Consider the following 24627-nt stretch of genomic DNA (forward strand, 5'->3'; position numbering starts at 1 on the left):
TTCGAGGATTTATATGTATGTTGAAGATGAAGCTTCAGATGAGATGAAAGAGAAGGGTAAGTAAAGATGTGAGCTAATTACAAAGAAATATGTAAATTTCTGAAGATACCCTCACATGCATTGTAATGTTAACATTTAAAAGACTTCTTTTACAGAAGTTAGTCAAAGGACTAACGGATAAAAAAGTCGTATAAAAAAGAACTTTCTTTTGACAAAATTGTCAAAATTGTCAAATGGACAATTTAATCATTCGTTTATGCAGAGATTAAATTGTGACACATTTACGCTATTAAGGATGAAAAATGCAGTTTTAAAATACAAGGATGAAAAAGACAAAAATTACAAATACAAGGACCAATTTGGCAATTCTGTCTTTTTTTTTTTTTTTTTTTGTTCTAAGAATGACTATACAATTTTGGGACCAAAAAAGGTGGATATAAGTCCTTCTACCTTTCTTGTGGTCTGAAGCAGTTAGGAAACTCATAGACGTGGAGAATTTATTATGGATACAATTGTTGTTGGGGTTTCATTTCTAGTAACAATAACAATAATCCAAGAAATATAATATATTTTTGTAACTCAAGACATCAAAAATCAAAAACCAATGGCTTTGCAATTCAGTAGTGTCTGTAACTTTAGTTTAAGCCATAATAAAAAGATTGAAAAAATTAGAGCAGTTGCTTCAGATGGTGTTGTTAAAGTGAAAATACAGGAAGATGATCTTGTGAAATTGGGTGGTTCTGATTTGAAGGTTACAAAGCTTGGGATTGGAGCCTGGTCATGGGGTGATACCAGTTATTGGAATGATTTTGAATGGGATGGTAAGTTAATTGCCCACCAAGTGTTTGTTAAAAGTCCTCTGCAATGTTAAAGTTCATTTTTTCTAAACTTTAATGGTCAAAAGACCCCCATGTATGATTTTATGCATCTCTAGGTGCTACATATGTATAGTTTAATTGAAATCTTAATGGGGTGATGACAGATAGGAAGATGAAAGCTTGTAAGAATGCTTTTGATGCAAGTATCGATAGTGGTATAACTTGGTTTGATACTGCTGAAGTTTATGGTTCAAGGGTAAGAAAATTTGCATTATGCTCATACATGGCTTCATTCGGTTTTATGAAAAACTCTATGGTACTAAAGTCTTGATTTTGTGTGATTTCAGTTCTCATTTGGTGCGATAAACTCTGAAACCCTGCTGGGAAGGTAGGCTAGTTATCTAATCGTTAGCGTTCATTATTCTCGTTGAAACGTTTTGGAAACTCTTTAGTTCTACTTAAGGAAATATGTGAACATGTATTATGCCTTTTTCGGTGAATTTATATCCATTTTGGTTCATTTAATTCAGTTTTGGTTCATCTAGACCTAGTTAGTCTACTTACTTTGTTTAGGTTCATTTTAAGTCACCTTGGTCAATTTTTGACTTTTGAGTCGGTTTTTATTTAGATCCACTCAGGTTGAAAGTAGAGCATCTATCAATGGTGATTTTGGTCATTTCTGCCATGTATTTTGGTCATTTCTGCCAAAAGTAGAGCATCTATCAATGTGAATTTGTTATTTTATTTGTTCATTTCTGCCATGTATTTTGGTCAATTTACCTACATTTAGGTTTGTAGAATTGTAGTTTATACGAGTCCAAAGTCAATCAAATCTGCTTACGTACATTTTTTTTTTCATGTTAATGCAAAACTTTATATAAGCATGCTTGTTATTAAAAAGAACATAATCTTATATCCGTTCTACCTAAAAGATTTATCAAGGAACGGAAGAAAAAACATCCACAAGATGAGATAGCTGTTGCAACTAAATTTGCTGCATTGCCATGGAGGCTTGGGCGCCAAAGTGTCCTCTCAGCTCTTAAGGACTCACTGAGTCGACTTGAGCTTGACTCGGTAGAACTTTATCAACTCCACTGGTTTGTATTTAGCCTCCATATCTGTTTTCATATTTGTCTCAATTAAATGGTACTGCAGTAATTAACTGATTTTTCATATGTATTTTCAGGCCAGGAATTTGGGGAAATGATGGTATTTATCTACATTATTGTATTACTCTGTTTCGACCCGGTAATGAATACTTTTAACAAACAGTCGAACAATTGTTTTTCAGGATACATCGATGGTCTAGGAGATGCAGTAGATCAGGGGCTGGTAAAGGCTGTTGGAGTTTCCAACTACAGTGGTTTTCTTCTATTCTCTTTCTTGTTTAAACTGTGAAAACCCAAATTTCAAATGTTTGACTATTTGTCATTGACTTTTTTTTCTTCAGAAAAGCGTCTTCGTGAGGCTTATGAAAAGCTAAAGAAGCGGGGTATCCCCCTGGCTTCAAACCAAGTGAATTACAGTCTCATATATAGGATCCCTGAGGAAAACGGTGTGAAGGCGACTTGTGATGAACTTGGCATCTCGTTGATCGCATACTCACCTATCGCCCAAGGTTTGACTAGTACTTCAGTTTTTGCTTATAAACTTAGGCATCTTATCATGTCATAAAAATAATTAAAAACAGTATTCGTCATGTTCAGAAAGTAAGCAATGTTATATGGCAATTTTTGGCATTTTAATGAATACCACATTTTGCGACAGGTGTTTTGACCGGGAAGTATACACCACAGAACATCCCAACAGGTCCTAGGGGAAATATTTACACTGCTGAGTTCCTAACTGAGGTAAGACTAATACATGCACACATGTTTCTATTCAATGACTTACTGAATTTTATTTATTTATTTATTTTTTTGCAGTTGCAACCGCTTCTAAATAGGATCAAGGAGATTGGACAGAACTATGACAAGACTCCAACACAGGTATGTTTTATACATGTAATATGTCAAAATTGACGTTCGCTTCAATCTATTTCTTTATTTCCCCATGAATCGTATGTTGGTTACTATATGGACCGAATTTTAGCAACTTCAATCTATAGACTCATGTGGGCCCTACATGATAAACCGTGAAACATGAAAGTATATATTAGACCATTTGTTATGGGGCTTTCTCGCCCGTTTTCTCACCCAAACGCCCTGGATTGGATTTTTGGTGAGCTTTTTCATTCATCAAACAGGGAAATGAGGGTTTTTCTCGTGAGATTTCGCGGGTGTGGAGCCCACATGTGGTCTTTTGTGTTTATATATATAATTAACCCCTTTCCATCACTATTATCTTGCCACATTACTCAGATAGCCCCAACCATAACAACATTTAACATTTTTTCTCACAAGATTGCCACATCACCCGAAAAACTCCCAGAAAGTCCAACCATAACGAGTGGTCTTAACTCTTAAATACTGAGATGTTAAACGTTTGATATGGTACAGGTGGCTCTAAACTGGCTAATAGCTCAAGATAATGTGATCCCAATTCCAGGAGCCAAAAATGCAGAACAAGCGAAAGAATTTGGAGGGGCATTGGGTTGGAGACTAACTGATGATGAGGTTAGCGAGCTTCGAGATTTGGCTTCAAAATCAAAACCTGTAATTGGTTTTCCTGTTGAGAAAATGTAAAGTAAAGATAACCACATTTGTCTGTTAGTCATACTGCATCAATACGTATACATGTGTATGCTTTAGGTTCACCAATACATGAACTCAAATATTAATGATACGCTATTCGGGTGTGGACTATCGGAGAATGAAAAGGTTGTTATATTAAAAAGAGGTGTAACGAAATATATGTATGCACCACGAATGATCACTCAATCACTATATATAACACAAGAATGTGCAACAGACAATCTCAAAGGTTTACATGATATTTCTATTTTTATAAACAAAAAGTTAAGAAAAGAAAGAATATAATATACTTGACCGAGGATATCAAGCAGGCCAAAAGAATTTGAATGTAATCCGAAAATATTATTTCGAGCCTGGTACACAAACAATGCTGACCCATACTCCTAATTATCTTGTACAAGTTTCCCCTGAGCGAAAAACTGGGATTTTATATGAGACCAGAATAAGGATCATAGGCTTGAACTGGCACACCTGTGCCATAAGAGTGAGAGCTAGCCCCATATGGATTAGCAAAGGGGTTTGAACCTTGTTGCATTGGTGGTGGGGCCGTCATCATCATTTGTTGTTGCTGCTGCTGAAACATGAAAGCTTGCTGTTGCTGAGCCATGGCTGCCATCTGTATGTTGTGGGGTGCAGCCATGCCGTTTGAAGCGTAGAATGGGTCTGGTGTGGTCTGGTGTGGCATCATGGCACCAGCCATTGGGCCATGTTCCCATGGGTTGTAACTAACGTTCTGGTTAGTTCTTCTGATTGCATCATCATAGAGGCTATCAAGTGTAAGTATGTCTAGTCCACCACCCTGGTATACAAGAAATTGATATCATTGACTTTTGGTCCACAAAACTGTCCTAGTTTTTCAGTACTAAGGGGTGTTTTAGTCAATTATATCATTTATGTCGAGACATATCACCTACCAGTTTGCTTGCAGATGCAGTAGTTCCATTAGAACTTGGAGCAGTTACGAGGGCCAATTCCCATCCTGAGGTCCCATTGACGGAAGTTGTGGTAGTTGAAGATGGTTGGTCAACTGTAGTTTTTAAAACCATCAAGAATCAAGAATAAGGTTAACAAGATTTGAAGGCAATAGACCATCTACCATGTTCAAACTGTTTTTTCATTTTCCTCGTATATGGGGCCCACAAAATAATTTTTTTTATATCAAAAATGGATAAAAGGAGGCGGTTGCATACCAGGAACAATTGCCAAAGCCATAGAATTCTTCTGGTCAAATTCAGCGGCATCTGTAACCGGGTCATCTAGTCCCTAACAAAATGAAATCACTAGTCATTTGCAAGGATAAATGTATATTAGTACCAAAACACATGATTTTGGTCCAAGTGATCGCTTATTAGATTATTTTATACGGTAATTACTTATAGTACTCAAATTACCAGTAAATCTGGTTGCGGAGCAGGAGCTTCGACATGAACCGGTTCGGGTACAGGTTCAGCTGGAGGTGGAGGTGGAGGTGGAGATTCGGAAGGTTTATTTGGAACCTCTACTTCTTTTTTATATTCTATGGCCAAAATTGCTTTCGGTTTGCCATCAACTGCCTGCTTTGTTATAAAAATGCAATACTTAAGCATAAATTTCAAAGTTGAAGGGTCAATAACGGATAGAGAGAAACCTTACCAGATCCTTACGAACAGTAGAAGCTCGAGGAGCTTCTTTTACGTATTCTTCCATGGCTTGTAGAAATGAAGATGGAGGCTATAACAATACGAAAATTAATAACTTTAGGTAGTGTTGTAAACATACTACAAAGAATTTGAAAACGTTACAAGTAGACTATCATACCTGTTCAATCTTAATGAATCTTTCCCCACGCCCGATGTCGATATTTTTACATATTTCATAAAACTCAGATAATCTCTCAGCCTAAAAAGTATAATTCATTGATTAGCATTAATTATAGTATGAGCATCGGAAATTGTAAATAAATTGTGACAATTATACCTGCTGCCCAGCCCTCCTGTATATATCCAGAGCCTTAAGAGCATCATGGCGTTGCATTTCGAAGAACTGTTCAATGGCGATAGTCAAATTATTAGAATAAAGTCATCAACAGAAATCCAAATCTTAGAAGCAAGAATAATGGCGTACCATGTCTACCAAATTAACTGAACCGTCACTAATTGCAGTGTAGATTTTCATACTTTCAGAGGCAACCTGATGATGCAATAAGATGACGTAACACATTAACATGTGAAACAGACAATTTGAAAGATTATAATATCGTTAACAGCCATTACTAACCATGGAAAGTGCAAACTGAATCACAAAGTTATGAACTGATGCTCCTTGTGGCTACACATGAGAAAAAATGTAAGGTCGGAAATCTTAACTGGATGTGCTTGTTGCAAATTTAGCATCATAAAGCACCAAATTTAATGTTTCAACGGCCAGAATAAAAAAAAATAAAAATTTGTAGACTATACCTGACAGCCCAAAACACGAAACAGAAGTTGCTGCAGAGCGGGTAGTTGTTCAAGAAGCTCGGGAGTGTCGAGATCTTTGGTTCTCTACAACACAATTCATAGCAAAAGTTATTATAAAAATTCAATTTTACCTTGAATCACTAAATATAATCTGATTGAAAAATATATAACACTTTTGCGATAATAATCTTACTGGGCGGTCCGCTTCAACATCATATTTCAAGACTCGGAAGCACTCCAGTCTTTCTTCCAAATACAGTGCGTAGGTTCTAACCCAACCTGAATAATCCCATGCTGAATACAAAATCACAAGTTATTTTGGTCAAAAAATTTCGATCTTTACAGACTGACTAATTATAACAAGAATATAACAAGAATTTAAGGTACCATTTGGACTTGAATCGTCTTTGAAATAAGATAGGTTTAGCACATGATTTCTACTCCTTCCGTAGTTAAGAAGTTCCTCTTGAAATGTAGGATCCACCTCCCTTAAGGCCCGATGAATAACGATTAAAGTTTTCAAAGCAACCTGAAGTAGAACAACAACGTTTGGTTAACGTCAACATGGACTACCACATAGTCAACAAAGTTGACCATAAGAGTCAAAGTATATCAACTCAATTGACATTGACTTTCTTAAAAAGTTAACAGACTTTATTCCAATTTGACAGATCTTACATGTGATTTTTAGACATAATCTTAAGCAAACACACAAGGTGATAAATTTTATCATAATGGTATAACCAGAGCATTTATATTTATATTTATTATATAATATATAATAATTAAGTAGGCAAGCCGGTAAGAACAGAATATATAGAAAATGATAAGGATCTTAAAAAAAAAGTTGTAACTTTTTTATACTACATGACACAATTATAACATAATCCATTGTGAACCTTAGAGTGACATTATAAATAATATAATAGGCAAGAATGCATACTGCCCAATTATGTGTCTTGGACAATCTTCGTGCTAGAGCATGTATGCAATATGCAACATCTGCTCGAGGTCTTGTAGCCGAGATAGCTGCAAATATAGCTGCAAATTCAAAAGACACCATAAGTTTTCATTTTTCTACATAACTTACACATACACACCTCACATGACTTCATTTTTAACACAAACACTCACCGCGTATATGCTTTTCTTTCGCCGGGCGCTCAACATGGTTCGTAGCCTTAACGATATTTATATCCAATTCCTATATAAAACAATCCCAAAAACAAACATCAACTATATAAACTATCAATTTACAACAACTTATGAACTAACATCAAAACATTAAAATACCTTGTAATCACTACTAACTTTAGCTATATTGACAGTAGTACTGTCCTTAATAGCTCCAAGAGCCTTTCGCACCGACATTCTTCAGCTCCAATCTACATTAGCATTAACCAATTAATCATTAATCATTCATCTAAATCTAATTAACAAATAAATACCTTAATTATACAAACAGTTGAGCTAAATATATTCTGTATACATATTAACTAATCAACCAATTATATATCAATACTATAAATAAAAGTCTTACACTAATAAACTAAACAATTGACAGCTGATAAAATCCTGAAAAACCTAAATACAAACATATACAAGCTATACATGTACAAAACCAGTAGTATATGTTATGATAATTACAAAATTCAGTATAGTTGAGCTGAAATAACAGAAAATGGATCAAAATGAAAGAAGAAATTAGTTCACCTGAAAATGAAATTCTAGAAAGAGAAAGTATGTTGAGAGAGAGAGACAGAGAGGCGTCTGGCTGGAGTGTTTAAATTTTAATTTTATTTTATTTCTATTAAGAGTTAATTATACTAATGATCCTTGTGGTTTATCCAAAATTATTCCAATAGTCCTTTTCTTTTTAAAACTATATGGATAGTCCCTGTGGTTTGATAAATGCATGGCGTTGGTCCTAAACCCAACGCCATGTAATTAGTTAACGGGACAAATTTACTGTTGTTAAGTTTCATACCAGTGTCGTGTAGGGATGGCAATGGATACCCGATCCAGTGGATATCCATCCGATCCATCCGATTATTTGTGGATATGGACGATCTAAATGGATATGGATATGGATGTAGATGAAAAAATTTTATCCATGGATGAACCCGTTTTTACTCGAAATAACTAAATATATAAATTTATCACTCAAATTAGTACAGTATCATTTATGTAGTGATATTTCATTAATTATATTCATATTCATCTTTCTTTATATTTTCTCTAAATATATAACTTTCTTCTTATATTTTGTTTTGTTTAAATAATCAAATGTATTTATCGTACTTTGGTGGTTCAAATGTGATTCCATGTAACTAAAAGTAAGCAACTTACATGTCGATATCTTTACATGTTTAATAGGTTATTTATTGAATATTTGTTATATAGATTAGTAAAATGTGACTTTCGGTCGCATAAACTATTAAAAATATTACTTTTGATCGTATATAGTGAATCACCGCTTATAATTGTTAAAAATAAAATAAATTTAAACGGGTATGGATAATTATCCATTAACCCGCTTCACCCGACGGATATGAATATGGATGGATGAAAAGTAAAAAAAAAAAATGGATATGGATATGGATACGGCCTCACCCGATCCATATCCGATCCATTGCCATTCCTAGTGTCGTGCATTTTCGAAACCAAGAGTATATCCGTATGATTAATAATTTAAAGAAAAAAGACTACCAATATACTTCTAGAAAATTACGGGGACTGTAACGACCCGTCCTAATCCATCTGGACGAAGTCATCAACATTTGGTCCCATCGCGAGGTACTGACCTAAATATGCCATGTACGACTCCATATAATATCTTTAAGATGAGCAAATGCACAGCGGAAGATATCTTTCATACCTGAGAATAAACATGCTTAAAAGTGTCAACCAAAAGGTTGGTGAGTTCATAGGTTTATCATAACAATCATTTCAATATATTAATAGACCACAAGATTTCCATTTATAAATATACGAACACTCGCAAGTGTATAAAAGTATTCTATAAGTTGTAGGCACCCGGTAACAAGCCTTAACGTTCATGTTTTACCCTATGAAGTACACCAGATCAGGTGTGTTTAAAATAACCTCGAAGTACTAAAGCATCTCATAGTCAGGATGGGGTTTGCCAGGCCCAATAGATCTATCTTTAGGATTCGCGCATACCGTACATAGACAAGTAGTTTAATGTTACCAAGCTAAGGGTATATTTCTGGTTTAAACCCACATAGAATTAGTTTTAGTACTTGTGCCTATTTCGTAAAACATTTATAAAACAGCGCATGTATTCTCAGCCCAAAAATATATATATAAAGGGAGTAATGAAACTCACCTAATGTATTTTGTAGTAAAAATACATATGACGACATTGAACAATGCAGGGTTGGCCTCGGATTCACGAACCTCAAAAATAATAAGTAGCCTTTAAAAGAAACAAGAATGCCCAAGCCCGGGTTTGAACCCGCGACGTCCCACTAATCCAATAACAACCTAATCCATTCTTTTATTTCTACATTTCTATTTAAATGTCACAGATATATAGGTATAACCCGTATCTATCTGTTTCTTCTTCTTTTCTATTATTCATCATTCAATCGTTTTTCATTATCACCCATAATGGATTTCGGCCCAATTTTATTTCAGTCCAACCAATTCACGAACCGGCCCAATAATTTAAAACACCTTTCGTCCCAAAAACTGAATTAAATCAAACCCAACAAAATGACTTTTATGATCTCGATCCCATCTGGTAACATGGAATTCGATTTCTCAGATTCAAAGCCAAAAAGAAATGCATGCTCTCATTATTACTTCATTATTACCACCTCATTTCATATGAATTCATATATCGTTATCATAATCATTAATTAAATCGTTTTCCTATCATAACCATCATCTTCATTATTTTATGTGTTAACTTTATCATTATTTTAGAAACCTTACTACACCTTCACTGATCAAACATCATTATCATCTATATCTCTTGAATTAAATCACATAACACCAAATCATTCAACATCATATTTATAATTATGCATATAACATAATTATAATTCTTATAATCATGTTTATTATACATCTCGGCTCCACCGTAAACAGAACTTGGTCCAACAGGGCAGCCCAATTGGATTCTATACCAAACCTCGATCCGACGGTAGATCGGTCCAAGTTATAACCGATGACCATGTACAGATCGATATACCCTAATATGAAGATATCTGTTGGCCAAATTAGAGGAAGGACATGGAAAAGTCATCCATTAAAACCACAAGGTATTCGCCTAAATAAAAGGAATTGTGATCCAATAATCAAATTCATATTGTGGGCACCGAAAGTTGTATTTTTCCCCACAAGCTAATCGATTAAAATGATTCTCCTTACTTATTTTTGCAAGTCGTCAAAACACAAAAGAAATGAAAAGGGTGCAAGTAGTTGTTTGTCTTTGGCCTACCACGACATGAATTGTCCAAAAGCAAGAAAAAGATGTCGGCCATAAAAGAAAATAACATCAAAAGAAAAAGTGACAGCTATAAAGGTAATGAATAGTGATGGTTCTCGATGGGTAAGGTGATGGTTTATGGTGTTGCAGGTGGCGGTGGATCACTGTTGTACAGGAAACATTCGTGCAGCAGGTTCAGCGACTGTTGGATGGTTTCATGATGATGATCAAGGTGTGATGTGGGTGAGTGAAACTGAACGTAATTGTAGTGTTGGATGATGATGGTTTCATGGTTGAAGTGGTGGTTTTCAAGTGGGTTTGAGGGTAGCGGATATGGGAGATAATAGTTGGCGGTTTCAAACCAAAGAACCACGGGTGGTGCTCAATCGTGATGGGTGTTTGTGTGGTTGTTCATAATATTTTACAAAGGAGAGGGAAAGAGAGAAGAGAGATATGGTTGTAGTCATGATTAAGGTGGTTCATGGTGATTCGTTGGTGGCGTTTGAGCGAGATGATTATGGTGATGGCTCGTGAACCGAACAGAAATCAAAACGATGGTGCCACAGAAACATATTTGTGTGGTTATGTGTTGATGTTGTTGATGGTGTCGTGATGATAGTGGTTTTCAAACTGTGAGGGGTTAGATGGTGTTCTTTTAGATTGAAAACGAGTAGCAGATTGTAGTAATCAGGTTGATGTTGTTGTGGTTATATAAGTGGTGGTTTCGTGATGGTCACCGGAGGGTGTGAAGGATGGTGGCAGCCGTAAGTGGGTGTTGATAGGGTTGAAGGTGGGGAACCTAGGACTTCAAGGTTGTAGAAGTAAGATGATTTGGTTGAATGTATCATATATATATATATATATATATATATATATATATATATATATATATATATATATATATATATATATATATATATATATATATATATATATATATATATATATATATATATATATATATATATATATATATATATATATATATAAAGAGAAGATAGGTGATCATATTTATATACATATATCCATATTTATATGGTAAGTAGATGGAAAATAAAATACTGAACACTAGAAGAAAGTAGTTAGACAAAGTGGGTTAGATGATTGAATCCTTGTTTTATAAAGCGAGCTAATTAATAGTTTTTTTAACTGATTGGCATCCACAACAATATCACTTGAGTAGACAAGAAATAAAAAAATAAAAAGCTTGATACTGATTAGTAACTGATTTTGTCTATATATTTAGTGCAATCCATCGAATTTCAAAAGGGATAGAGATTGATAATAAATTGTACAAACTGAGTCCGTGATTAACTGCTTTTTCCTTTATTAATAATTATATATTTATTAATAATAATGATAACTATACATATAATAAGAATTTTAATAAATGTAATAATAATTTATAATGATAATAGTAACCATAAAAATAATAATAATACAAGAAATGGTAGCCATATTAATATCTAATAATAATATAACAATTTACATGTACCAAACTTTATATCCATATTTTATTATTTCACATTATTATTCATACGCATATATTTACATTTATATATATATATATATATATATATATATATATATATATATATATATATATATATATATATATATTAACAACAATTGTTCGTGAATCGTCGTGATTAGTCAAAGGTCAAATGTATACATGAACACAGTTCAAAGTTTTTGACATTCAGTTTAACAGACTTTGCTTATCGTGTCGAAATCATAATAAGATTAAGTTTAAATTTGGTCGGAAATCCCCGGGTCGTCACATTACCTACCCGTTAAAGAAATTTCGTCTCGAAATTTGAGTGAGATGGTCATGGCTAACAATAAAATTGTTTTCATGACGAATATAAGTTGAGAAATTAAGTTTTATCATCATTGAGTAATGTGGATAAAACAACTCGATTATTCAAAGAGTACGAATGAAGCTGTCATAAAAGATTGAGATGAGTAAATGCAGATTTGTCTTAACCGATGACGTAGTCACGGTTGATTTCCAAATTTCAAGGGATTTAGAGGAAATCTTTGTAATAAGATTTAGTTCTTCGATAATTTAAGAAATTAAAATTTTTCTTTGCTTGAATGCAATAATATGTCTCGATTGTTCGGTCTGGCTTTTCAAATTACCAGAAGTCACGAGAAAAGATTGAACCATTAGGAAGATACTTTTTTGATATGTTTGGAGATTAGATAGAATGTAAGAGTCGTGTAACATGACACCTGATGACGTTAAGGTCTGTGAATCATCAAGTTCCATTAGAAACTCAGCATGACTTACTGTAATATAATCACGTTGGCCGGGCGTCATTATATTATACTAACCCATGCTTCAATTCCCAACACTTCTCTACAATTCATTCATAATTTAAACTCATATTTCAAAGAACTTTAGAAACTAAAATAGTTTCCTTTATGATGTAACACGGATTGCATGAAGAGATAAATAATTTCGGACAAGAATATTTATGAAAATATCCTCAGAAATATCGAAGATATTTATGATGATATTTTTCAGAATTCCTAAGATCGAAGGTTGATGAAGAAAGATTTTCCACAAGATTTAACATGGGTACGGAGCAAGATATTTTCTAAAGATTTCTTCGGATACAGAATTATATGGATTCCTTGAATATAGGGTTTGGTCTTTATATTTGTCCTTGATCTCTTTCATGGTTAGCTCAATCCGTTTTTCAGTACCAAATTTTCTATCGAGCGTTCTCAACACTCCATTCTTTATCATCAAACTCTTGGCCATTCAGGTCATCTACAATTTTACTGTTTCGTCTGCATTTAATGCAGCCATATATGAATCGTCGGTTATCAATCTGAGGTGTTTTCCGGAGAATTGTGTTTTTAGATGATTAAACGCTGATGGTAGTATGGTGGAATATAAAAGGTTCCCAGGTAACAATAAAAGAGCATACATATATATCACGGTTATAATAAGGTTGTTTCGGACGAAAAGTCGAAGTTGACTTGCTAGAGCTGTGACAAAATTTGCTACCTTGAAAAGGGATTTTAAAGTTATTTTGGGTAATAATAATGCTAAAGGAACTAGCACTGCTACGTGTTAAATGTTCACTCATTGTCCGAGAGTTTTTCAGGTGCATAACTATGTGCATAAATCTTTTCTTCCATAGATGAAGTGCGGTTTGTTCATCCTCTCGATTGAGGTGTTTTCAAGAATCATGAAAGGTTCGAACACAGATTGTAATCGTCAAGATACAAATGAGGTTTAAGATGAAATCAAGTGGCAAACTTGAAGAATTGTTTAGTTTCATATGTTATAATCAATATTTTAATTCATTTTAATTGTCCAATGTTATTAGTCCACAGTCGATAGTCCACAGTTATCAGTCCAATAATTCATATATAATTTAATATATAATATTCGAATTAATTAATACGTATCGTGACCCGTGTACATGTCTCAGACTCGATCACAACTCAAACTATATATATTATTATAGAATCAACCTCAACCCTGTATAGCTAACTCCCGCATTACTGCATATAGAGTGTCTATGGTTATTCCAAATAATATATATAGATGCGTCGATATGATATGTCAAAACCTTGTATACGTGTCCCGATATTTAAAGTGCGTAAAATTAAATAACAGAAACTAAATGACGATAAATAAAGTGCGTAAAGTAAATAACAGAAATTAAATGACGATAAATAAAGTGCGTAAAGTAAATAACAGAAATTAAATGACGATAAGTAAAATTGCGAGAATGTAAATTGCGATAAATAAATTGCGATAAATAAAATGTAATCAGTTAGCTAGGAACAATTAGCTAGGAACAGTTAGCGTGGATTCTTAACAACATTTTTCTCGTAGTTAATTTGTTTGTTTCTAACAAGTTTTATTTTATCCAGTGTTTTCTTCATTATGCCACTTGTTGGATTCTGATAGATCAAAATCCAAATATGAAATTGAATGAAAATGGTTATTCTGTGGTGAATGGATACGTATATCGGTGGTTGTAAATAGGATAGTAAATAACTGTTGAATCAGATTTGAAAGAAAGTACAGTGTAACTTATTAATGTGAAATTTAAATATTCCTCGGGTATTACCTACCCGTTAAAATATTTTCATCATTAACAGTTTGTACAAGAGAATTTTAATTTCAATCTTTATGAAAACATATATACATATATATTTTCTTCAATAATATTTCGCGTTCAAACTTTTACACAATATTTTACAAACTTACAATACCGCTTATTTTACATATAGCATGAAATATAGCACACAATAAATTTGATACAAGATGGTTGTGAAGATAATTCTAGATAGTACACAAGTCGTTCAGCAAAGGCAATAAAGATACGTAATTCATACGTCCAGAAACAAGTCATGCATTCTGGTTTTACTAGGATTACTTCCCATCCTTGGTCTTGTGGAACATAACCGTTATGGCCGTTGATAAGACAGCGTGTTGTAACGTCATCAAAGGGACGAGGGTTACGTAATGTCCAACAGTCCCGTAACAGTCTAAAAACCTCATTTCTTACCCCAATTACCGACTCCGTCACTTGTGGGAACGTTTTGTTTAATAGTTGTAGCCCGATGTTCTTGTTCTCACTTTGGTGAGAAGCGAACATTACTAATCCGTAAGCATAACATGCTTCTTTATGTTGCATGTTAGCCGCTTTTTCTAAATCACGAAGTCCAATATTCGGATATATTGAGTCAAAATAATTTCTTAACCCATTGCGTAAAATAGCATTTGGGTTCCCCGCAATATATGCGTCAAAGTAAACACATCGTACCTTATGGATTTCCCAATGTGATATCCCCCATCTTTCGAACGAAAGCCTTTTATAAACCAAGGCATTCTTGGAACGTTCTTCGAATGTCTTACAAACTGATCTCGCCTTAAATAGTTGTACCGAAGAATTCTGACCGACTCTAGACAAGATTTCATCAATCATGTCTCCGGGTAGGTCTCTTAAAATATTGGGTTGTCTATCTATTTTGTGTTTTTATACTGTAAAATAGACAAGAGTTAGATTCATAAAAAAAAATACTTATTAATACAAGCAATTTTTACATATATCATAAAGCATAAGCACACTATATTACATATATTACACCACACGAATACAACTATCTTATTCTGACTCGCTTGTTTCTTCTTCTTCGGTTTTGGTTCGTTTTGCCAAGTTTCTAGGGATATATGATGTTCCCCTAATACGAGCCGTCGTTTTCCACATTGGTTTAGAAAAACCTGGTGGTTTAGAGGTTCCCGGGTCATTGTTACAACTTAAGGACTTTGGAGGTTGACGATACATATAAAGTTCATCGGGGTTGGAATTAGATTTCTCTATTTTTATGCCCTTTCCCTTATTATTTTCTTTTGCTTTTTTAAATTCAGTTGGGGTAATTTCTATAACATCATCGGAATTCTCGTCGGAATCCGATTCATCGGAGAATTGGTAATCCTCCCAATATTTTGCTTCCTTGGCGGAAACACCATTGACCATAATTAACCTTGGTCGGTTGGTTGAGGATTTTCTTTTACTTAACCGTTTTATTATTTCCCCCACCGGTTCTATTTCTTCATCCGGTTCCGATTCTTCTTCCGGTTCCGATTCTTCTTCCGGTTCCGACTCTTCTTCCGGTTCCTCTTCGGGAACTTGTGAATCAGTCCACGAATCATTCCAATTTACATTTGACTCTTCATTATTATTAGGTGAGTCAATGGGACTTGTTCTAGAGGTAGACATCTATCACATAATATCAAACGCGTTAAGAGATTAATATATCACATAATATTCACATGTTAAAAATATATAGTTTCCAACAAAATTTGTTAAGCAATCATTTTTCAAGTAAACACGGTCGAAGTCTAGACTCACTAATGCATCCTAACAAACTCGATAAGACACACTAATGCAAAATTCTGGTTCTCTAAGACCAACGCTCGGATACCAACTGAAATGTCCCGTTCTTATTGATTAAAAACGTTCCATATTAATTGATTTCGTTGCGAGGTTTTGACCTCTATATGAGACGTTTTTCAAAGACTGCATTCATTTTAAAACAAACCATAACCTTTATTTCATCAATAAAGGTTTAAAAAGCTTTACGTAGATTATCAAATAATGATAATCTAAAATATCCTGTTTACACACGACCATTACATAATGGTTTACAATATAAATATGTTACAACAAAATAAGTTTCTTGAATGCAGTTTTTACACAATATCATACAAGCATGGACTCCAAATCTCGTCCTTATTTAAGTATGCGACAGCGGAAGCTCTTAATAATCACCTGAGAATAAACATGCTTAAAACGTCAAAAAAAATGTTGGTGAGTTATAGGTTTAACCTATATATATCAAATCATAATAATAGACCACAAGATTTCATATTTCAATACACATCCCATACATAGAGATAAAAATCATTCATATGGTGAACACCTGGTAACCGACATTAACAAGATGCATATATAAGAATATCCCCATCATTGCGGGACACCCTTCGGATATGATATAAATTTTGAAGTACTAAAGCATCCGGTACTTTGGATGGGGTTTGTTAGGCCCAATAGATCTATCTTTAGGATTCGCGTCAATTAGGGTATCTGTTCCCTAATTCTTAGATTACCAGACTTAATAAAAAGGGGCATATTCGATTTCGATAATTCAACCATAGAATGTAGTTTCACGTACTTGTGTCTATTTTGTAAATCATTTATAAAACCTGCATGTATTCTCATCTCAAAAATATTAGATTTTAAAAGTGGGACTATAACTCACTTTCACAGATTTTTACTTCGTCGGGAAGTAAGACTTGGCCACTAGTTGATTCACGAACCTATAACAATATATACATATATATCAAAGTATGTTCAAAATATATTTACAACACTTTTAATATATTTTGATGTTTTAAGTTTATTAAGTCAGCTGTCCTCGTTAGTAACCTACAACTAGTTGTCCATAGTTAGATGTACAGAAATAAATCGATAAATATTATCTTGAATCAATCCACGACCCAGTGTATACGTATCTCAATATTGATCACAACTCAAACTATATATATTTTGGAATCAACCTCAACCCTGTATAGCTAACTCCAACATTCACATATAGAGTGTCTATGGTTGTTCCGAAATATATATAGATGTGTCGACATGATAGGTCGAAACATTGTATACGTGTCTATGGTATCTCAAGATTACATAATATACAATACAAGTTGATTAAGTTTTGGTTGGAATAGATTTGTTACCAATTTTCACGTAGCTAAAATGAGAAAAATTATCCAATCTTGTTTTACCCATAACTTCTTCATTTTAAATCCGTTTTGAGTGAATTAAATTGCTATGGTTTCATATTGAACTCTATTTTATGAATCTAAACAGAAAAAGTATAGGTTTATAGTCAGAAAAATAAGTTACAAGTCGTTTTTGTAAAGGTAGTCATTTCAGTCGAAAGAACGACGTCTAGATGACCATTTTAGAAAACATACTTCCACTTTGAGTTTAACCATAATTTTTGGATATAGTTTCATGTTCATAATAAAAATCATTTTCTCATAATAACAACTTTTAAATCAAAGTTTATCATAGTTTTTAATTAACTAACCCAAAACAGCCCGCGGTGTTACTACGACGGCGTAAATCCGGTTTTACGGTGTTTTTCGTGTTTCCAAGTTTTAAATCATTAAGTTAGAATATCATATAGATATATAACATGTGTTTAGTTGATTTTAAAAGTCAAGTTAGAAGGATTAACTTTTGTTTGCGAACAAGTTTAGAATTAACTAAACTATGTTCTAGTGATTACAAGTTTAAACCTTCGAATAAGATAGCTTTATATGTATGAATCGAATGATGTTATGAACATCATTACTACCTTAAGTTCCTTGGATAAACCAACTGGAAAATATAAAAATGGATCTAGCTTTAACGGATCCTTGGATGGCTCGAAGTTCTTGAAGCAGAATCATGACACGAAAACAAGTTCAAGTAAGATCATCACTTGAAATAAGATTGTTATAGTTATAGAAATTGAACCAAAGTTTGAATATGATTATTAACTTGTATTAGAATGATAACCTACTGTAAGAAACAAAGATTTCTTGAGGTTGGATGATCACCTTACAAGATTGGAAGTGAGCTAGCAAACTTGAAAGTATTCTTGATTTTATGTAACTAGAACTTGTAGAATATATGAAGAACACTTAGAACTTGAAGATAGAACTTGAGAGAGATCAATTAGATGAAGAAAATTGAAGAATTAAAGTGTTTATAGGTGTTTTTGGTCGTTGGTGTATGGATTAGATATAAAGGATATGTAATTTTGTTTTCATGTAAATAAGTCATGAATGATTACTCATATTTTTGTAATTTTATGAGATATTTCATGCTAGTTGCCAAATGATGGTTCTCACATGTGTTAGGTGACTCACATGGGCTGCTAAGAGCTGATCATTGGAGTGTATATACCAATAGTACATACATCTAAAAGCTGTGTATTGTACGAGTACGAATACGGGTGCATACGAGTAGAATTGTTGATGAAACTGAACGAGGATGTAATTGTAAGTATTTTTGTTAAGTAGAAGTATTTTGATAAGTGTATTGAAGTCTTTCAAAAGTGTATAAATACATATTAAAACACTACATGTATATACATTTTAACTGAGTCGTTAAGTCATCGTTAGTCGTTACATGTAAGTGTTGTTTTGAAACCTTTAGGTTAACGATCTTGTTAAATGTTGTTAACTCAATGTTTATAATATCAAATGAGATTTTATATTATTATATTATGATGATATTATCATGTATGAATATCTCTTAATATGATATATATACATTAAATGTCTTTACAACGATAATCGTTACATATATGTCTCGTTTAAAAATCATTAAGTTAGTAGTCTTGTTTTTACATATGTAGTTCATTGTTAATATAGTTAATGATATGTTTACTTATCATAGTATCATGTTAACTATATATATATATATCCATATATATGTCATCATATAGTTTTTACAAGTTTTAACGTTCGTGAATCACCGGTCAACTTGGGTGGTCAATTGTCTATATGAAACATATTTCAATTAATCAAGTCTTAACAAGTTTGATTGCATAACATGTTGGAAACATTTAATCATGTAAATATCAATCTCAATTAATATATATAAACATGGAAAAGTTCGGGTCACTACAGTACCTACCCGTTAAATAAATTTCGTCCCGAAATTTTAAGCTGTTGAAGGTGTTGACGAATCTTCTGGAAATAGATGCGGGTATTTCTTCTTCATCTGATCTTCACGCTCCCAGGTGAACTCGGGTCCTCTACAAGCATTCCATCGAACCTTAACAATTGGTATCTTGTTTTGCTTAAGTCTTTTAACCTCACGATCCATTATTTCGACGGGTTCTTCGATGAATTGAAGTTTTTCGTTGATTTGGATTTCATCTAACGGAATAGTGAGATCTTCTTTAGCAAAACATTTCTTCAAATTCGAGACGTGGAAAGTGTTATGTACAGCCGCGAGTTGTTGAGGTAACTCAAGTCGGTAAGCTACTGGTCCGACACGATCAATAATCTTGAATGGTCCAATATACCTTGGATTTAATTTCCCTCGTTTACCAAATCGAACATCGCCTTTCCAAGGTGCAACTTTAAGCATGACCATCTCTCCAATTTCAAATTCTATATCTTTTCTTTTAATGTCAGCGTAGCTCTTTTGTCGACTGTGGGCGGTTTTCAACCGTTGTTGAATTTGGATGATCTTCTCGGTAGTTTCTTGTATAATCTCTGGACCCGTAATCTGTCTATCCCCCACTTCACTCCAACAAATTGGAGACCTGCACTTTCTACCATAGAGTGCTTCAAACGGCGCCATCTCAATGCTTGAATGGTAGCTGTTGTTGTAGGAAAATTCTGCTAACGGTAGATGTCGATCCCAACTGTTTCCGAAATCAATAACACATGCTCGTAGCATGTCTTCAAGCATTTGTATCGTCCTTTCGCTCTGCCCATCAGTTTGTGGATGATAGGCAGTACTCATGTCTAGACGAGTTCCTAATGCTTGCTGTAATGTCTGCCAGAATCTTGAAATAATCTGCCATCCCTATCAGAGATAATAGAGATTGGTATTCCATGTCTGGAGACGACTTCCTTCAAATACAGTCGTGCTAACTTCTCCATCTTGTCATCTTCTCTTATGAAATGTCCCGTTCTTATTGATTAAAAACGTTCCATATTAATTGATTTCGTTGCGAGGTTTTGACCTCTATATGAGACGTTTTTCAAAGACTGCATTCATTTTAAAACAAACCATAACCTTTATTTCATCAATAAAGGTTTCAAAAGCTTTACGTAGATTATCAAATAATGATAATCTAAAATATCCTGTTTACACACGACCATTACATAATGGTTTACAATACAAATATGTTACAACAAAATAAGTTTCTTGAATGCAGTTTTTACACAATATCATACAAGCATGGACTCCAAATCTCGTCCTTATTTAAGTATGCGACAGCGGAAGTTCTTAATAATCACCTGAGAATAAACATGCTTAAAACGTCAACAAAAATGTTGGTGAGTTATAGGTTTAACCTATATATATCAAATCATAATAATAGACCACAAGATTTCATATTTCAATACACATCCCATACATAGAGATAAAAATCATTCATATGGTGAACACCTGGTAACCGACATTAACAAGATGCATATATAAGAATATCCCCATCATTCCGGGACACCCTTCGGATATGATATAAATTTCGAAGTACTAAAGTATCCGGTACTTTGGATGGGGTTTGTTAGGCCCAATAGATCTATCTTTAGGATTCGCGTCAATTAGGGTGTCTGTTCCCTAATTCTTAGATTACCAGACTTAATAAAAAGGGGCATATTCGATTTTGATAATTCAACCATAGAATGTAGTTTCACGTACTTGTGTCTATTTTGTAAATCATTTATAAAACCTGCATGTATTCTCATCCCAAAAATATTAGATTTTAAAAGTGGGACTATAACTCACTTTCACAGATTTTTACTTCGTCGGGAAGTAAGACTTGGCCACTAGTTGATTCACGAACCTATAACAATATATACATGTATATGAAAGTATGTTCAAAATATATTTACAACACTTTTAATATATTTTGATGTTTTAAGTTTATTAAGTCAGCTGTCCTCGTTAGTAACCTACAACTAGTTGTTCACAGTTAGATGTACAGAAATAAATCGATAAATATTATCTTGAATCAATCCACGACCCAGTGTATACGTATCTCAGTATTGATCACAACTCAAACTATATATATTTTGGAATCAACCTCAACCCTGTATAGCTAACTCCAACATTCACATATAGAGTGTCTATGGTTGTTCCGAAATATATATAGATGTGTCGACATGATAGGTCGAAACATTGTATACGTGTCTATGGTATCTCAAGATTACATAATATACAATACAAGTTGATTAAGTTATGGTTGGAATAGATTTGTTACCAATTTTCACGTAGCTAAAATGAGAAAAATTATCCAATCTTGTTTTACCCATAACTTCTTCATTTTAAATCCGTTTTGAGTGAATCAAATTGCTATGGTTTCATATTGAACTCTATTTTATGAATCTAAACAGAAAAAGTATAGGTTTATAGTCGGAAAAATAAGTTACAAGTCATTTTTGTAAAGGTAGTCATTTCAGTCGAAAGAACGACGTCTAGATGACCATTTTAGAAAACATACTTCCACTTTGAGTTTAACCATAATTTTTGGATATAGTTTCATGTTCATAATAAAAATCATTTTCTCAGAATAACAACTTTTAAATCAAAGTTTATCATAGTTTTTAATTAACTAACCCAAAACAGCCCGCGGTGTTACTACGACGGCGTAAATCCGGTTTTACGGTGTTTTTCGTGTTTCCAGGTTTTAAATCATTAAGTTAGCATATCATATAGATATAGAACATGTGTTTAGTTGATTTTAAAAGTCAAGTTAGAAGGATTAACTTTTGTTTGCGAACAAGTTTAGAATTAACTAAACTATGTTCTAGTGATTACAAGTTTAAACCTTCGAATAAGATAGCTTTATATGTATGAATCGAATGATGTTATGAACATCATTACTACCTTAAGTTCCTTGGATAAACCTACTGGAAAAGAGAAAAATGGATCTAGCTTCAACGGATCCTTGGATGGCTCGAAGTTCTTGAAGCAGAATCATGACACGAAAACAAGTTCAAGTAAGATCATCACTTGAAATAAGATTGTTATAGTTATAGAAATTGAACCAAAGTTTGAATATGATTATTACCTTGTATTAGAATGATAACCTACTGTAAGAAACAAAGATTTCTTGAGGTTGGATGATCACCTTACAAGATTGGAAGTGAGCTAGCAAACTTGAAAGTATTCTTGATTTTATGAAACTAGAACTTTTGGAATTTATGAAGAACACTTAGAACTTGAAGATAGAACTTGAGAGAGATCAATTAGATGAATAAAATTGAAGAATGAAAGTGTTTGTAGGTGTTTTTGGTCGTTGGTGTATGGATTAGATATAAAGGATATGTAATTTTGTTTTCATGTAAATAAGTCATGAATGATTACTCATATTTTTGTAATTTTATGAGATATTTCATGCTAGTTGCCAAATGATGGTTCCCACATGTGTTAGGTGACTCACATGGGCTGCTAAGAGCTGATCATTGGAGTGTATATACCAATAGTACATACATCTAAAAGCTGTGTATTGTACGAGTACGAATACGGGTGCATACGAGTAGAATTGTTGATGAAACTGAACGAGGATGTAATTGTAAGCATTTTCGTTAAGTAGAAGTATTTTGATAAGTGTATTGAAGTCTTTCAAAAGTGTATAAATACATATTAAAACACTACATGTATATACATTTTAACTGAGTCGTTAAGTCATCGTTAGTCGTTACATGTAAATGTTGTTTTGAAACCTTTAGGTTAACGATCTTGTTAAATGTTGTTAACCCAATGTTTATAATATCAAATGAGATTTTAAATTATTATATTATCATGATATTATCATGTATGAATATCTCTTAATATGATATATATACATTAAATGTCTTTACAACGATAATCGTTACATATATGTCTCGTTTAAAAATCATTAAGTTAGTAGTCTTGTTTTTACATATGTAGTTCATTGTTAATATACTTAATGATATGTTTACTTATCATAGTATCATGTTAACTATATATATATCCATATATATGTCATCATATAGTTTTTACAAGACGTTCGTGAATCACCGGTCAACTTGGGTGGTCAATTGTCTATATGAAACATATTTCAATTAATCAAGTCTTAACAAGTTTGATTGCTTAACATGTTGGAAACATTTAATCATGTAAATATCAATATCAATTAATATATATAAACATGGAAAAGTTCGGGTCACTACAGTACCTACCCGTTAAATAAATTTCGTCCCGAAATTTTAAGCTGTTGAAGGTGTTGACGAATCTTCTGGAAATAGATGCGGGTATTTCTTCTTCATCTGATCTTCATGCTCCCAGGTGAACTCGGGTCCTCTACGAGCATTCCATCGAACCTTAATAATTGGTATCTTGTTTTGCTTAAGTCTTTTAACCTCACGATCCATTATTTCGACGGGTTCTTCGATGAATTGAAGTTTTTCGTTGATTTGGATTTCATCTAACGGAATAGTGAGATCTTCTTTAGTAAAACATTTCTTCAAATTCGAGACGTGGAAAGTGTTATGTACAGCCGCGAGTTGTTGAGGTAACTCAAGTCGATAAGCTACTGGTCCGACACGATCAATAATCTTGAATGGTCCAATATACCTTGGATTTAATTTCCCTCGTTTACCAAATCGAACAACGCCTTTCCAAGGTGCAACTTTAAGCATGACCATCTCTCCAATTTCAAATTCTATATCTTTTCTTTTAATATCAGCGTAGTTCTTTTGTCGACTTTGGGCGGTTTTCAACCGTTGTTGAATTTGGATGATCTTCTCGGTAGTTTCTTGTATTATCTCCGGACCCGTAATCTGTCTATCCCCCACTTCACTCCAACAAATCGGAGACCTGCACTTTCTACCATAAAGTGCTTCAAACGGTGCCATCTCAATGCTTGAATGGTAGCTGTTGTTGTAGGAAAATTCTGCTAACGGTAGATGTCGATCCCAACTGTTTCCG

The 24627-nt window shown here is 33.4% G+C and overlaps 2 protein-coding genes across 2 annotated transcripts; one reads left to right on the forward strand and one right to left on the reverse strand.

Moving 5' to 3' along the window:
* Nucleotides 1–452: 452 nt before the first annotated feature.
* Nucleotides 453–3723, forward strand: LOC139849788 (uncharacterized oxidoreductase At1g06690, chloroplastic). Its single transcript, XM_071839601.1, has 10 exons — nucleotides 453–821; nucleotides 983–1074; nucleotides 1166–1206; nucleotides 1751–1915; nucleotides 2005–2027; nucleotides 2110–2181; nucleotides 2269–2436; nucleotides 2586–2668; nucleotides 2744–2806; nucleotides 3317–3723. Exons 1-10 carry the CDS (start codon nucleotides 605–607, stop codon nucleotides 3500–3502), a joined length of 1110 nt encoding a protein of 369 aa, XP_071695702.1. The 5' UTR covers nucleotides 453–604; the 3' UTR covers nucleotides 3503–3723.
* On the reverse strand, nucleotides 3690–7720 carry LOC139849163 (putative clathrin assembly protein At5g35200). Its single transcript, XM_071839022.1, has 16 exons — nucleotides 7663–7720; nucleotides 7243–7334; nucleotides 7084–7153; nucleotides 6893–6990; nucleotides 6337–6478; nucleotides 6143–6243; nucleotides 5950–6033; nucleotides 5768–5818; nucleotides 5615–5680; nucleotides 5468–5533; nucleotides 5309–5389; nucleotides 5144–5221; nucleotides 4903–5064; nucleotides 4702–4774; nucleotides 4426–4538; nucleotides 3690–4310 (listed from the first exon to the last, which is right to left on the reverse strand). Exons 2-16 carry the CDS (start codon nucleotides 7318–7320, stop codon nucleotides 3939–3941), a joined length of 1635 nt encoding a protein of 544 aa, XP_071695123.1. The 5' UTR covers nucleotides 7321–7334; nucleotides 7663–7720; the 3' UTR covers nucleotides 3690–3938.
* Between the last annotated feature and the right edge of the window lie 16907 nt (nucleotides 7721–24627).

The sequence above is a fragment of the Rutidosis leptorrhynchoides genome, chromosome 1 (genome assembly GCF_046630445.1).
Source record: "Rutidosis leptorrhynchoides isolate AG116_Rl617_1_P2 chromosome 1, CSIRO_AGI_Rlap_v1, whole genome shotgun sequence".
In the NCBI taxonomy this organism is placed as follows: domain Eukaryota; kingdom Viridiplantae; phylum Streptophyta; class Magnoliopsida; order Asterales; family Asteraceae; genus Rutidosis; species Rutidosis leptorrhynchoides.

Excerpts from the sequence above, each read along its gene's own strand:
- LOC139849788 (XM_071839601.1), top strand. The coding sequence starts at position 605 with ATGGCTTTGCAATTCAGTAGTGTCTGTAACTTTAGTTTAAGCCATAAT. Across the intron at positions 822-982 it reads GAATGATTTTGAATGGGATG|ATAGGAAGATGAAAGCTTGT; the intron begins GTAAGTTAATTG and ends GGGTGATGACAG. Across the intron at positions 1,916-2,004 it reads GAACTTTATCAACTCCACTG|GCCAGGAATTTGGGGAAATG; the intron begins GTTTGTATTTAG and ends ATGTATTTTCAG.
- LOC139849163 (XM_071839022.1), bottom strand. The coding sequence starts at position 7,320 with ATGTCGGTGCGAAAGGCTCTTGGAGCTATTAAGGACAGTACTACTGTC. Across the intron at positions 6,991-7,083 it reads GAAAGAAAAGCATATACGCG|CTATATTTGCAGCTATCTCG; the intron begins GTGAGTGTTTGT and ends TTGAATTTGCAG. Across the intron at positions 5,065-5,143 it reads CTACTGTTCGTAAGGATCTG|GCAGTTGATGGCAAACCGAA; the intron begins GTAAGGTTTCTC and ends ATAACAAAGCAG.